The sequence below is a fragment of the Apus apus genome, chromosome 4, assembly GCF_020740795.1.
Source record: "Apus apus isolate bApuApu2 chromosome 4, bApuApu2.pri.cur, whole genome shotgun sequence".
Taxonomy (NCBI): Eukaryota; Metazoa; Chordata; class Aves; order Apodiformes; family Apodidae; genus Apus; species Apus apus.
In genome coordinates, this window is record NC_067285.1 from 40,364,106 (window position 1) to 40,380,503 (window position 16,398).

The following is a 16,398-nucleotide window of genomic DNA, read 5'->3' on the forward strand; positions in this document are numbered from 1 at the left end:
CCCCTGGGAACTTGTCCCTGCCTCTCCACCCATGGGTAGGGAGGGCACTGGTCACCTGCTGTGTGCATGGGCAGATGGGACAAGGAGAGGAATCTGCAGCTGGATGTCCTGGTGGGAGAGATGCCAGCAGCTGATTGGCTGACTGTGATACTTCCATGGATAACATCTCTGCCTGGCATCTACACATCCACCCCCTTGTCCTCATTCCTGCAGCTTAATGTTATTTAAGAGTGGCACGAGATTTTCTTTCAGACACTGGGAGTGCATGTGTGTAAATCAAGTGGGACAGGACAAAGGCAAGGGATGGGTTTAATGAGATTAGTGTCAGTCATTAAATTAAGAACAGCACTAAGGTAGGACTGGCACTTCTTGATCAGTGTTCCTGCAGCCACTGTCTTTATCCTTCATACATGAGAAAAAGAGCTATGGGTAAGGGGCAATTAGCCAAAGCTGCCAAACACAAGCTGGGTTTCCAAACTTAGCTAAACTCAATAGCAACAGTTCTTCTACAGGACTGTCAAAGAAAACAGGCATCCATGAAAACTACTTTTATGTAAGACTCCAAATAGAGGCTGCATATGAGATGCTCAGGATGAAACACTTTGGCCACTGACTTGCAGCATGCCTACAGCAAAGGTCACCCCCTCATACACAACACCTTCCAGCTCCACACCCAGATTAACCTACCCTGCCCAAATCAAGCACACCAGCTGCCTGACATCAACCAAAGCCAAGACCATTCAGTTAGCACAGGAGATGGCCTCTTTTTAGGTGAAACACGCTAGATGTGAGAGCCTGTGCAGAACATGGCTCCACTCTTTTTGTTTTCATCCTGGCTTCTCAACCCTTCCCCCCGTTTTGTGCTCGTAACGTTCATCTTTGCGAACCAGGAGAGAGTTTTCCAGGAAGGGCTGGTGTGAGCAAAGCTAATTACTCATCTTTCCAAATCATCCACTTGACAGAAGACGCATAGGTTGGCTAAGCTAAAAGAGAGGTCTCTGTGCAAGTCTGCTTCCCCCCTTTCCCAGAGCATTCTTATGCAACGTGCTGCAAGCTGCTGGGTGCCTTTGACGACACGGGGGCAACTTGGATTACCATGTCACACACCATCTGAGCTGCCCCCTGCCCTGCAGATGCTGGAACTGGCTTTTACGTAGATTCACATAACATCAGCGCCTTCGGGCAACGGCCTTCGATTGTTTACGTGGTTTTCATAAACAGGATATTAGCAATTTGTAAATATCCTGCTGGAAATCCCTCAGCTGTGCTTGCAAGCTCACCACAGACCAGCGTGATATGTGCCCATCTGCAGTTCAGTCTCTCTCTACTAAAACTTCCCTGCACAACTGTTACTGACCACAATTGCCTCTAATTGTACCTACCAATGCTTCTGCTTCGTGGCTTCTATACATTGTGCAGTTGGTTCATCTTTAGAGCATTTGCTGGGGAACTACAAACAAAAGAAATACTGCATTATTGTGGTCATAATTTTCCATGGGCTTATGCTGCTCAGTTCTAATTCAGATAGAGAAAGGAAGGGAATCACGCTGCTCTGAATTCTTGTTGCTACATCTTACCTAAGGTAGGGTGGGTTTTTTTTTCCTCTTCATATAAACTTTCACTTCAGCTGAATGAAGACAGTGACACACACACATACACACACTGAAAAATCTAGCATTTTCTTGGCAGTTCCCTTAGTGTTGCAAAATAGGGTGTTTTGATATTCAACAGGTACTTGTCCATAATCCTGCAATTTTGTTGCAGTACACCTAAAAATACCTTTGTAGCACTAAGGTCTCATCTTTCAGCAGTTCACCTTAGGATGTATCCTCTCAGGAGAGTTAGAGAGAGGCTGAAAGTTCCCTCTAAGTTAAAAACTGTCTTAAAAGCAATGCACACCTACCTGGTTGGCACATTTTTAACTGGCCAGGCAGCTAGCCTTGAGGGATGGAGTAGTCACCTTCATGCAGAGAGGAGCTCCAGCACAGGAGCTAACAGAAGAACAACAGTTAAGAAACCTTGGAGCAGGAGAAGTAGAAGCAACAAGTTGTGTCACCCCTAATCCACATGTGAATAACCCACTGCTGGGAGCACACTGATGCAAAGTGGCCTGAGAGTACATCTTAGCTCCAGAACAAGTGCCTCAGAGAAATAACTCCAGGCTACAACTCTGCTAGCATAAGGTCAGATGTCAGGGAAGCCTCCAAGAAGGAATGGTTGACCCATTTGGGCAGGTGAGGGAGTCTTCAAAAGAATGTAATTGTTGCTGTCCCCATACATGTTGCACCAAGAGATCTTCTCTCAGCTACCTGGTGCCCTCAGAAGTTCAGAGCTATTTCTTACTGACCCCCTGGGGTCTGTGCATTACACAGATCCTGGCACTGTCCACAGAGACTTTGGTGCTTCTCTGAATTGAGCTGCTTTCCCCCTAGCTCTCAAATCCCCATCTCTGTTGTACCCTTGACCAGAAAACAAAGCATCTTGGATGTATGTCTCCAGCACAGGATACTCAGTCAAGCTGTGCACTGCACCTGGCCCAGCCAGTCCCGCTTACTGTCCTTGCTGAAGATGGTTCTGAAGGTAAAGAGGACCCAGTTTACTATTCTGGCCTCTTCAGAAGGGCCATGACAGCCCCTTAGCTACGTCTTTGCCCCTGAATTGTGACTGTGTTGTATTCCCCACCCTTGCAGGCTCCTCTTTGGTAAAGCAATCCCATTCCTCTAGTGGCACGTGCAGCAATCCTTGTTGGCTACTAGCTGGACCCACTCTAAACCCAGCCTTTCTCTTCCCCCTGCTGCCAGCTGGATAGCTCATCTCCCAGCCACATCTTCTCTGTCACCAGCACATTTTCACCCTCTCCCATCTCCCAGTTCCAGTCCCCATCAGCCTCATTGGCTGCTTTATCTGACCACAATCCTGACCAGCAGCTGGACAGAACAGCAGTGCACCAAGCCAAGACTGCCTGGCACAGAACACCCACTGGCACCTGGTGGCCTTGCAATGGTTTTCCTTCCATCAGCCCTCAGAATGTATCAGAAAAAAGCACTGGACTTGCTAGTCTTGTTCATCCTGCACAAAATCTCAGGGAAACTGAGACAAGCTTTCCTAGGTTTCATGACCTCCCCATTCTCCTCCCCCTGGCACATGCACTTCCCCCAGACTTTGGCAAAAAGGACACAAGTCAGATGTTGCGTCACAAGCAAGAAAAAACTACAACGTGTCTCATTTCAGCCTGATTCCCAGAATAACCTCAGTGGGGCCAGTGTCAGCAAAACATTCTTAGACAGGACCCCATTTTCTTCTCCTCTCCTGCCATGCCAGTCCCTTGGGGGAAAGGCACGGCAGGGCAGGAGAGCCCACTGCTCACACCCTGAGCCCCAGCGAGCAGCCTTTGCTCTGGCTGCAAGAGCTGTCTTGGCTGTCCTCAGGTGGGACGCAGTCTGTGTTGGTGTCATTCCTGCTGCCACCACCAGTGGGAAATGTTGGGCCGGTTTTTCATGCCTCTAACCCATCATTAGCACCACTAGAACAGCCGGCTGCATCTGAAACAGGTGTTCGCTGTCACCGAGGTGAACTTCAACTTGTTCTTTAATTCGAAACACTGAGGAAAAGGCAGTGGGTGCGAGGTCCTGACTCTACTTCTTCTAAGGTAAATCACTGTGTATTGCACTATGAACTTAGCTGGGCTTCAGATTGCTCTGCAGATAAAGCAGGAGGAAACTGTAACTTACACCCACTACAAGTCTATGTACAGCTAAGGAATGAGATAACTGAATGCCCTTGGGGAGATATGAGAGGCATTTACAACATAAAAATTGCTTACCTTTCCCTTACCAGGCAGGCAGATAAACACGTATGTCTGTTCAAAAGTGCCTGAAAGTCTGATGCATGCCCTCAAAAGCAAACGAAATTAAGGCTTAGAGGCAACCATGGTGCAAGGATGTGCCACCCCGATGACAGAACATTCCTCACCAGCTCAAAAATAAGCAGTTCCAGAGCACTGCACGAGTTGGCAGAGATGATGGGCAAGGTGAGAGGGGGAGGGCAGAAGCTGGGGCCTGGGTGCTGGACAGAGGCCTGGGTGTTTCAACAAGGGCATTCCCAGCTCTCCAGGTGCTGTGCTGCACTCAAGACTTTCAGTCATGTGGCTGCTGGGACAGACACTGCTCACCACATGCTAGGAGAGGGTGGGAGCAATTTGCTTTACTGCTCTTGCCAAAAGCCTCTATTAGTAGATGTGATGAAAGCTCCAGAGAGGCAAAACATTCCTAAAACCACTTTATTGAAATTAGTAACACCCGAAACTCCCCCCAGTTGTTTATGGATGGCAGGGCTGAAGGAGGCAAGCAGTGAAAGTAGCCAGGGAAGCCTCCACTTTCTCTGCAGTGTGACAGGGCCAGGGGAGTCCCTGCATAATTTCATCTGGCTGCTGAAATGCTGCTGCATTTGGCAGTGATTTGCACCAAGTCATAAGGAATTGTAATTATTTTTTTTAAATTATTTCAATTCATTATCAATTTTGCATTCTGCATGGAACCCTAAACTTCAGGAGGATTTAACGTGTGGAAAAGACTGGACTAAAGATCTGGAGCAGAACATGAAGGCTGTGCAGGCCCTGATCTGCAACTCTGTGCACAGAGATCTGCCCTGGGGCCATGGCAGAGCCCCCTGCTCTAAACACTCAGGTGGGGCTCAGAAGGGACACGGCCAAGGGCACAGGGACCCAACTCTCCCCTACATTGCCGGGTTTTGGGTCTGTGGAGGTTTTTTTCCCCCCCCGAGTTCTTTCAAGGACAATGGGATGTTTTCTGTGGGGCTTTCTGCACATGTACTGACTGTGTGAACCTGGGTTCTAAGTTAACAAAGATTCTTTTTATGAGAAATGAAAGACAAACTTGCTGCTGTTCAATATTACAAAAACACCTGAAATCTACGACAGCCTCAGCTCTGCATCAGCACAAGGTATGGCATGCACAATGAAGTCAGATTTTCTATCATAAGCACAGGGCACCTTTGACAACACTTGACTACACATTTCCTTGTCAATGAGACAGAAAATCTGGCACAACTGAAATTCTGCACGTGGCAACACACAGCTCAAGTGCTGAAGGAAGAATGAATAAGTAACAAAGCAATGCACATTCTGAAACAAAGGTGTCCAAATGATTGGAAGACAGAGGGAATCTGGCTCCTATCTCTGTCACTTTTTCTTTCAACAGAAATAGATAGAACTATTTGAATTGAAGGAGAGAAGCACTCACTTTAATTCACTTGAATTGTGCATAATGCAGTCTCCAGAAGTCCTGTGGTAGGCATGAAGAGCTGATGGGTGGCTGATATAAACATCCTATGAAAATACACACAAAGTCCGATTCCCAGGTGTTCATTCACAACTTACTGCTCAAAATCAACAGTCTTAATTCCACTACAATTCCATCTGCACAAACAGGAGAGACAGGGGCCCAAACAAGACAGATGCCCCCAGATTCTCCTGTACCACAGGAGCCACTTGCAGTCTGCTCCAAAGCCTAGTGAAGTTGATGGAAAAATGCCCAGGATTTCAACAGTCTCTGTCCAAACTGCATCTGTATATAGTCAAGTTTTCTCCTCCCCCCAGGGTTTTTCTTAACCTTCTAGTAATATTCAAATCACACTTACATTTAGGAGTTGCTGTTACTGAATAGCACATTGACTTGTATCTTTTCCCTTGCTCTTCTTATGTATCATGGTACTTGTTACTAAAGAAAACACCATGAACAAATGGGAACTGTTAAGAATCCCCTGACACTCCAAAACCAAACATCTAAACACCCAAGGACTCAGAAGGTGCAAGTAGCCTAAGTCTGCACTCACTGAAGTCACCAGATAGCTTGACAGGGCTCTGAGCATTGTGAGATGTCCCTGCTTATTGTAGGGGAGTTTGACTAGATGACCTTTATAGGTCCTTTCCAACCCAAGACACTCTGTGATTCTGTTTTACTACAGCCTGCAGCAGCAGGACATAGAGATAGGCAAGAGCTAATTGGGAAAATGGCAGATCACTACTACATTATTAATTCTCTTGAAAAGCCTTTAGTGGGGGCATTCAATTGCTACATTTTACAATTAATTAATGGTTTAAAAAGCAATCAAATTCACCCTACTTGGAATCATCCTAAATACCCTTTTAAAGACTTTCCAGGCTGCAGTTTGAATATGGCACTTGATTTAGAAGAGGGCACTGGACAAGTTTATAGTGGTACCCCACACAGAGGTATCTTCCCTCTGCCTGGATGAACTGAGATCAAACCAGCACACATGTTCCCTGAGTAACAGGAAAGGGAACAAGACAGCAGGCTCCATCTTTCCACCTAACCCCATGAGACCTTGCACAGTTTCTTCTCAGTGGGGTGCAGCTCAGCCCTTGGCAGACATCAGAACCAGGGTTAAAATGCTCCTTTGTAGCTCTCCCCTGCACCCTGTTCAAGGGAATGGTCTCCACACAGAGTAAACCCAGGGTTTTTCCTTCTGCATTGAGGCACTTGCTCTTGGTGGGAAGAGGGGACACCTGCTTGGGATAGACCAGGAAGGATGCACCTGAAGGGAACCATGAAGGACCTGAAGGGTCAGGAAGGAATGGGAGGGGTTATACAACTCCATCCAACTACCCCCAAACTCATTGCTTCACTGAGGCCATGGCCATGGCTGTGCAGGCCTCACAGCCTGTGTGTGTCAAGTGTAAGGTCATGCCCTTCGCCTGCGTCACTGGCCATTCTTCTTGGGAACAATCAAGAAGAAACTCCTGGTGTTTTTTTGGCTCCTGCACACATTTTTCATGCACAGGGGAGCACCTAGCCCATAGAGAACATTTTTTTGCTGCTGTAATCTTGATGGAAAAAGTAGTTAGTGATGAAGGAAGGAGTTCAGGAGATGGTTGAGAAGTGCCTGAGGGAGGAAAACTTTCAAGGGTATTTGCACATGAGAAGTCATGAACGTGCCACCAAAAAAGTCAAGAGAAGTTTTAACGAGGCAAGGGGAAAGGGCAAGAGAATTTCCTGCCTTTCAGCTCCTGGGGAGTCCTGCCTGCATCTCAGGGTGCTGATTCAGGCTGGTAAACCCAGACAGCCTGAAAGGGCACTGCTCTGAGAGCAGCAGCAGACACCACAGCCATCACCCGTGGGCAGCTGGGGCTGTAAAATTCCTTTTAGCTGGAAAATGAGAGAACACCATGCTTGAACATCAGATGTGCCCTTCTTCAATGGGATCCTTTACACCCCCAGCCCATGAACTACCGAAAAGGAGCTTGCAACACAATGACCAGAGCCAGCTCTACCTCTGGGACCTGCCTCCAAATAGCAGGGGTCTGCACATCCAGCAGGGAAAGTCAAAAGCTGTTGTTTTAGGCTAGGTAAGTCAAGCTGCAGGTCATCTCGCTCACAGAGGGCCCACAACGAGCTGCTTGGTTTTAAAAGCCTAAGTGGGAAACCAGGACACAGCTGAACCAGAGGCTGCTGCAGTGAGATAGGCATCTCCTGTGACTTTACAGAGATCTCACCCTGCCATCAGCAGAACCAGCCAGCTGTCCCCAGATGGAGTTCTGGGTCTCGAACTTTGCTTCACTTCGAGATCCTCTGTCCTGTTTCTTCTGATTTGTTTTACAGAATCAGGTCGGAGGTGACTGGATTTTACAGCTTCATTGAGCACAGGGCCTGTCACTAGGCTCAACTTGCCTTCGTCTGTTTGTTCACATTTCTCCTGAAAATCATGGCTCTGCACCTCATCACCACCCTGAGAATAAAGCAGCAAGAGAAATAAGCAGAAACTCCTGCTGGAAGGTTTTCACAGTCACCACTCTCTTACAGCCATCAGGTATCAAAGGATTTGCTCCAATGTGTGGACTCTCAAATCAAACAAAAAGATTAGGCCCTAATCAATGTGCATGCAATTATTCCCCTTGCTGGTTAAGAAAAACAAGCTGCATTATCCATTGCAAGGGAAACCCTCAGCACTCAGAGCAACACCAACACCGCTACTGTCAGCAAAGCTGCATTCATTGAAAGCAGCCAAGACTGGGAACAGCACACACCTAAGCCCTGTTCAATGCAACAGGGCAGACACTGTATCCCGTTCACATCTCCAGCTGCAGCATCTGCCTTCCCTCCCCTGCCAGCAGCTCCTCTCCCTCCCCTGCCTGCATCTGCAACAGTGATGAATCCCAGTTTGCCAAGCTTCAGAGCCTGCACTCCTACAGACAGAAGGCAGATTAAGCTGCCAAAGTCCTTCAAGTGCTGTGCCAGAGTTACAAAGTCTTGTACCCAACAAACCAAAGCTTTAGATGCAAGGGGTTTCCAAAAAAAACTAGCACAGGTAAGGCCACCCAGGGGCCCTCCTTGGGCCTCTCTTCCTCAACAGCATCCCTCCAGCGAACAGACATGAACATGTGATGCTGGAGCCTTGAAAAGAGGGTAAAATGCACAAAACTGCTGGCCAGATACTGCATGTTTTGGCTACATGGCACGGCCTGTAACTCAAGGTGCCCCCTCGCTGCCCCTGCCTGCCACTGACTCCCCTCAGCCTGCTCCACCCACCCCAAAGGGTGGCTGCTGGGCTGCCTGGCTCACAAAGCAGGGATGCACTGAAGTGCCCGGGCCCTCCCTGTCACGTCAAGCTGTCACAGCTACCTGCAAGGCCGATCCTTTGCCTCACAACCTTGAAATTCCAAATGAGTATCTATTAAGCCAGCTTCCTGGAACAGCGCTCATACCCAGATCTGCTGCCGGCTCTGATCCACGGCCGACAGGAGTCAATAAAATGCAGCTCGTCATGGGATTTGCCAGAACAATGGAACACAAACAGACTTGGCCTTACGTATAGAAATGATGTCAAACAAATTAGCTTTGCCCGAGTTAGTCAGACGCTCTTGCAAACCATGGCCCTGTCCTCTCATGTCTCAGCCATGGCTGTGCTGTTTGTCAGATGGAGCTACGGAGAGAGGTGGCTTTGCACACCCATCCTGAACACGAAAGACAGTGGAAGGTTCTTCCATTGCCCCCCTCAACAACAACAACAAAAACCACCAACCAATAAGGCAGAAGTAGCAAAGAGCTTAACATATTTCACGGAGTGACAATGATAAAGCTCCAACTCTGCTGTCCCTGGATCATAACATGGCTCCTTGCCTTGGGAAGCTGAAGATGATAGCAGAGCAATTTGCAAACAGCTACTCCGAGGACTGGGTTTCCAGGAGCAACTCAGGTCTGAGGCAGCTTCTCTGGGCATTCAGCTCTGGGCTGACAGAAGTACCCTGCCCAGGAAGCTTTCCCATGTCAGCCACAGCCAGCTGAGCTCTCCATCAGCCTGTCCCTGATCAGCCAACTGCATTTTGGTCAGTTATGACCTGGAAAACTCAGCTTGACAGTGGAATATCAGCTATTCAATGCAGAGTGATCTGTATTTAGGCTTATTAAAGGATGAAACACTGTTTAAAAGAAATGTCATTAGGAAATCTTAACAAGGAAACTTGCTTGCCAACATTCACCAGATAAAGTCAATATTAGGTTTTCATTAAAAATTAGTGCTTAGGTAACTCAAGGTTAGACACTGAATCAAAACCACACATCTAACTCTTTTATGAGTTGGAAAACTGAGCCCAGAACTACAGGTCAACTTCACAGATGGCCTTATTTCCACAAAAGGGCAAAAAACCTCCAATCAAAAGTTAGAAAACTTCCCTAAAATTGCTATGCAAGACATGTCTCATCTCCCAAGTTCAGCTGATCTTGAACTGCTCTGCAGAATGAGGCTTTTTTTTAAAAAAAAACAGGTTTTACCCTCTTTTGTCTGTGAAATTCTGTCTCACAGGCTATTTCTATGTGCACATTTAAAAAAAATAAAATTGAAACAAGTAACATGATATGAAACATTTTCCTCTTCTGCACAAATCAGTGGTGTTGACTGTGCTGTGACACCCCCTTCAGCTCGCCAGGAGCTGCTGCCTGCAGAGTCTGCTCATGCTCCCATTCAATTCAGCGAGAGCAGGAGCAGCCCAAAGTCCAGTCACATTACAAGGTTTTATTGCTGTCATGATAATTAATGACTACTTACACTGAGCTTTTAATGAGTACCTGCACTTTTTGTCTTTGTTTGTTAACTGGGTCATAAAGAAGGAGTCCCAAACCATTTCCTGGATTTACAGTACAATAGGGACCTCTACAGGCATTTCCCTCTTCGGAGCAAGGCTAAGGACAGAACACGTAGGAGCAGCCAGGTGTCACTGCAGATGCCACCAGAGCTCTGCATGGTAGAGAGACCACAGAGTGCTGAGCTGAGCAGACAGCACTTTCGGTCTCCCAGTCAGCAAGTCAAGTTGCTCACTGGTACATTCAGGCCACCAAAGTGACACTTTGAATCACTCACTGCTTGTGTTTCATGCAGCTTTACCTGGAGGTTGGATCCAGCTTCTCCACTGCCAGGAAGCTGTGGGTTCCATGCCAGGAGCTACTGAGATGAGCTGGGCTATGGAAGACCCTACCTCTGATGGGCTGGAGCTGACTGAATACAGCCTTCAGATTGTTCGTCTGCATCATGCAAACTGACTTATTTCAAACACTTGTGGTTTTGGTGCGATACTTCTCTGAAAAACTTCAAAAGTTAAAACGCAAACACAAAACAATTGCACTTATGTGACACAAAATAGAAGGTTGAAATGAATATTCAGAAAGAAACTCTTGCTGTTGGCCATCAAGCTTTCATTTTACCACAAGAGACCCCTCTCTCCCCTCTCAATACTGCTGCTGCATCATTGATCTACTAAAGAACCATGACAACAACTCGAAGGAGCACAAGAATGATCTGTTGGCTACAGCCCCACCAGCAGGTTTGAAAAGTTTGCTGCGTCCTCTCCATGAGACTCTGATCCCTCCCTGTCTTAGTTCTCCATGGCACATCATCCCCACATCCTGCCTGGCTTCAGAGGGATGCTCTAAAGACAAATCCATTAAGGACTGCAAGCTTCAGTGGTCATGGGAGCTATTCTGAACTAAATTACTAAAGCAATTATTTTGTCATGTTAGCCTTCTCTTTGTGGGAAGCTTCACCAACCACAGTATATTTCATGGACCAGAAATTACATAAAACATAAAATGGCTGTAGAAAATGACAATGCTATAAAATTTTGCTGAGCACCATCTGATTTCTGGGGGCCTGATTTTTTTTGTTGGGTTTTTGTTTTTTTTGCATGAAGTCCAGAGTTCTTAGGAAGCAGCCAGCTTCACAACTAGTTCTCAGAACATAAGCTAGTACTTACACTCAGACCACAGGCTAGTTAGTCTTGAGCTGGCCACATGAGCACAGATCAGATTTTCTACTTTTAGGATGCACTGAAAGAATCTGTGTTGCCATCCTAAGTGGGAAGGACCAGAAACCTTGCTGCCTTATTATGCAAAACACACTCTTGGTTACTGAGAAGGAATGAAAACCTTCTCCAAGAGAAAAATGTCTCCCACCTACCTACCTGCCACCAGATCTCTAAGAGCTTCTTCAGGAGCCTCTGGCACTGTCTGCAGTCACTGTCTGGCTATTGGACTCCCAGAGCCAGGGGTCTGGCTGCTCCTGTGCCCTTGCAGACTGAATCAGCTGTGTGCTACCATGGGCACTGCAGCTATCAACTGTGCTCCCTTATCAGGCAGGCAGCACAGGGACACTGCATACTCCAAACATCAGCCATCACTACACTTCTTTACACTTCCTCCCAAGATTAAAACCAATGTTTTGGAAGGACAGTCATCTTTGCCACAGGTTTGCATCTCACCGTTTTAAAAAGCCCCCTCTGGGATCAGGTAAGCTGCTGGCCACCCACACACTTCAACAGAAAATGGGTGCTGAATGCAGGGGAGGTATTGAAGGCACAGCCAAGCAGGGTGACTGCAGATGCCAGTGAAGCAGGCAGAGGGCTGGGTGGCTGCAGGGCAACTAGGCTGGAGAGATGTGCTGCAGGAAAAGCCAGTATGGCTCCACCAGCCAGGATCACACACAGGGCAAGTTGCTCTGCCCTTCAGAAAGGCAGGTCCCAGTCTTTAAAGTCTCTCTCGGCCCTGCTGAGCTGGTGACATGTCAAAGCTGAGGCAGGACTGCCTAAAAGCCACAGGCACACAGGGTGTCCTCTTGAAATGACAATTTTTGGCACGTGCAGCTAATAGGAAGCAGAAGCGTACAACTCTGTTAATTATGCCATTACGGAAGGAGTCTGAGGTTGATAAATGAGCCAGGAAAGATGATCCTGAGCCTCCGACAGGCCAGTTCTGCAGGAAATTCAGCACTGTAAGCAGCAACACACCATACTAGCCCAGTAGCATCTGTCACTTATCAAGGCAGGGCTCAGCATGGCTGACTCCACGGAGCAATGTGAGGCAAGGCAAGACTTCCTCAGCCAGGTCACTGCCTCAAACAGCAGAGTGATTCATCCCTGCAGTGATGCCTCAAACACAGCTTGGGCCTGATGAAAAGCCTTAAAACTGCAGCGACAACACTCTTCTCCCACATGGGCTACAGCCTGCAGACACTGCAGACCAGTGGAGGAAGCTGTCATCTGTGTTGATGTCACCAGCCTTGGATGTTTAAGAAGCTGGGAGCCTTCTCCAAGGTTGGACTTCAGCATGAAGGTTGTACAGCACCCAGCTAATGAGGAACCCACTTCTAGAAGCCTCGATACCACTTGGAAAAAAAACCCAAACTAAAATAAAGCAAAAACCTCCTTTTCCTTCCTTCTTCACATCTTCATCTTTCCTTTTTATTCTCATTCTGCCCTTACACAAGGTTCCATTTTGCATGGCACAGACTCATCTGGTGTTTCCCTATGAAGCTTTTCTTCCATTAGCGTGAAAATCTCTGAAACTGTCACTGCCAGCCCTTCCAAAGCTGTCTTGGACCAGAAAGCATACTAGAAAAAAAATTTTCACTATTTCATCTCCTGCAAAATTGTGGCCTTGAAATAAACCCTGCTTTCCAGTTACGTTTGATCAAACATTTAAAAGAAAAGTGTGTTTCTATAGGTGCCTCACTGCAATGAGAAAAAAACCTCTGAAGAAGTACTCGCATATCATGCAAGGCACCTTCTTGGCCACTGGTACAGAAAGGGCTTTCTTTGGACAAGTGAAAGTCCAGTTGTTCAAATTCCTGCCCTTAGGACTCCTTTACCAACAGAATATAGAGCTGAGCACATTGTGCTACTGTGTATGCCTGCTCCAAAACACAGCTCTGTGATGCAGAAGGGTTGCTCCTCTAGAGGGGAACACAACACTTGCAGTGTGTCTGCAGGAAGAGACAATTCACTGCAGGGGAGATTCACTCACACGACTGAAGCTTTCAGGTTTCTCATCCTTCAGCCTGTGTAGCTATCAAGTTTTCTCCAAGGTCCATGAGAAAGGTCTCACCTGTGTTTTCCTGATGTGTGTTCCTAACAGGTGTTTCTGTTCAGTCTGTCCAGCGTGTGTGTTTTGTGTCTGTGTGCAGATGCACAGACTGTGGACATGTGGCACAGAAAATGGTAGGGCAGCTACTGAAAGCTGACTTTAAAGTCATGAAGAGCAGAAGTTGTATCTCAGTGGACAATAAGAAAAGGTCAGAAGAATGGAAAGGAGGCAACAATACAGAGATCTGAAGACGTAACTTGAGATGCAGAAAACAAAAAGGCTGAGTTGGAAATCAGCTCAGTGCCTCTTAGAAAATGCTCATGTCAAGGTGTAGAGGAAAGGACTGGGTCTGCCTCCATCCAGCTCCTCACCAACCATCCTTTCTGTCTATGCACCTGTTGCTTGCTCCAGTCTGTTCACAGGGACTTGAACCAGTGTGTGACGTGTTGTTTTATTTATTGGTATCAAACAGAGAGCCAAGATGACTCAGTTACTGACCAGAGTTCCCCTGTGTGACAAGCCCACTAAACTTCAGACCACTTGAGTTCCAAATGTACATTTACCCTTTCAAAATCCAGTCTTTCATACAAATTTCAGCATTATCATTGTAGTCTCACAAATACACGGGGTCTTTTCAACAAAGGACAAGCCTCCTGCTGTGAAAATTAACTTGCACTAACAGAGAAATGGAGCTTCCCAGGACACTTAGATTTAGGAGCCTGTATCATTCCATCAAATCACAAAGTACCTAACTGCTTTTTTCTCACAGATGACTAAGCATAGCAGATGCATCTACAATGTGCAACAGCTGAAATGAGTAACTCTTAGAGCCACCTGCAGTCTCATCAGCACTGGCAAACACTCCAGCTGCCAGTGAGAAGTCACAGTTAGTGCCACCGTCTTCAGAACCGATTTTCTTCTCTTCTCCTTGAACAAAATCCTTTTACCTTTGCAATTCTTCATAGACAGGATGAAGAAAAGCATCTGGGATGTAACGTTTGCCCAATAAAATCCCTATGGTCATTTCTCTCTTATTTGAGTGGTCACACTGTGCACACGGCGTGAAAACAGGACAAAGAGTCCGTTTCCTGGGCAAAGCTACGCTGTAGTTTCATAACAAAATCCCAGCTTCTCTAGCAACTAAAGTCTTGTGCTGAAATCATGGTACAGCAAGAGGCAATGCCTGAAGTTCTGTGAATCCTGATGAGCTGCTTTATGATGTCAGGGAAGAGTAGGGTTCTTTGTCACGAGCACACTCAATAATCCATTGTGAGAAATAAGTTTGATTCCTTTGCTTATGAAAAGAGCAAGAACTTGCCACACCCAGAGATGCCATGTTCTCATTTTCCAGGTATTGCTCACTCCCTGCTGCTAAGTTTAGGTAAGCTTTTGAGAACCATCCATCTTCCTCAGTCCAAAGCATTTTATGCTTTTGCCCTTAATGGCAAAAGAAGCCTGTCCTTTGCTGAGCACATTGAAGCTAACCCCTGTGCTGGGAGGGGGCTGTTCAGCCACACACATAGGGAGCAAGACACTGAAATCAGAACCCAAAGGGTTTCTCGTCAGCACATGATGCTCAGAATACAACTCCCTTGTGAGACAGGTTGTGATTTTTCTCCAGAGGAGAAAAAACGAAGAAAAAACCAAATCAAGACAGAAGAGAGAACACTGTACTAAGGCTTGAAATGACTGACAACAGCTAAAACCAACCAGTCCTCCCCTCGGCAAGTACCAACCACAGGAGAGCGTTGAGAGGGCTGCGAGTATCCATAGCTGTTTGGACCTGCTCATCTAAGCAACCAAAAGGAGGAAGTCTTTCTTCAAAAGTCGTCGGAGCCTGTCAGTTCTGCAGGAGTTCCTTTTATGTACTTGCTCTGCCATTCCCTTTATTTCATCCCATCAGCGAGGCTGGGGTTCCTGCCAGAGGGCACGGGGTGGCCTGCCCAGCAGAGCCTCCTCTCCTCCATAGGCAACTGGTGACTGTCCCAATGCCGGACCTTCACAACGCCGTCTCGCCCACGCAGACCTTGTAGGGTGATTTCAATTTTCTGCACCTAAAAAGGACAACATTCTATGATTTTAACTAGCCTGACTGAGAACCGCAGCCGTCTGAGCAGAACCTAAATCTAACTGCCTCCCTCGTTCAGGCAGCCCCACTGAAACCCACGTTTCAGGCAACCACACCGTTTGACCCTCCTGACAGGTCAGAAAGCTGAGGCGTAGTGCCAGCTCCTTTATCACCAGACATCAGCAACAGGCAAGAACAAACTCCCAGTGCCCTCAAAATTCTGCCCACTGTTTCTTCCTGCCCACAGTAATCCAGACCCATCTCCTCAGAAGTCTGGGTATCTCCCGTACCTCTTCCTTACGTAGCAGTAGATGATGGCAAGTATCCCACTCGTCAGAATTCCCACACCAATTCCCACAGCAATGTAGCGCTCGTAAGAATTATGTGCGTATGAATTCAGTGTTAAATGTTCACACCTCTCTCCGTTATAACCTGCAAGGCACCTACAAAACAAATACACACCATGCAAAAATTATTCAGAACTTGTTATTGCAGGGACACATGTAAGTTTTCGTCAGTTTGAAACAATTGAGAACTAGTCTAAATGAGGATGGGCTGAATCTGGTGCTCACTCAGAACCTCTTCACTCCACCAAGACTACCAGTCGCCCCAGTCTATCTAGTTTAAAGCTAGCTTGAGTACTGCAGTCACAGCAGCAAACACAGTCTAAACAAATTCTCATCACAGAGGGTGTGGACAAAGATCAGTGTGCTCTGCTGATCCTCAGCTGCTATAACGTCTCCCAAGGCTAAAGCTGCCCAGTATGGACCCTAGAAAATTTGAAGGACACCATTGTCCTGATTAATGTCTAAGCAGTTGCAGAGCAAAGAAGTGGCAGCTGGTATCTTGGAAGATTCTACCCCCAATTCACTGCACCCACTGTGAAAATCTGCTTATTCCTTTACTACTTACTCTAGCACCAGTGTGACCTGAGATGCCATC

The 16,398-nt window shown here is 46.9% G+C and overlaps 1 protein-coding gene across 1 annotated transcript in view; it reads right to left on the bottom strand.

Moving 5' to 3' along the window:
* The window catches only part of LOC127383591 (bifunctional methylenetetrahydrofolate dehydrogenase/cyclohydrolase 2, mitochondrial-like), a 74,399-nt gene that overhangs the window by 12,970 nt on the left and 45,031 nt on the right, over window positions 1-16,398 (bottom strand). The window contains exons 10-11 of the mRNA XM_051616751.1: window positions 15,747-15,899; window positions 11,789-15,442 (exon numbers count right to left, since the gene is read on the bottom strand). Coding sequence (XP_051472711.1) covers window positions 15,388-15,442; window positions 15,747-15,899 — 208 coding nt within the window. The 3' untranslated portion in view covers window positions 11,789-15,387. The remainder of the gene's footprint in view (window positions 1-11,788; window positions 15,443-15,746; window positions 15,900-16,398) is intronic.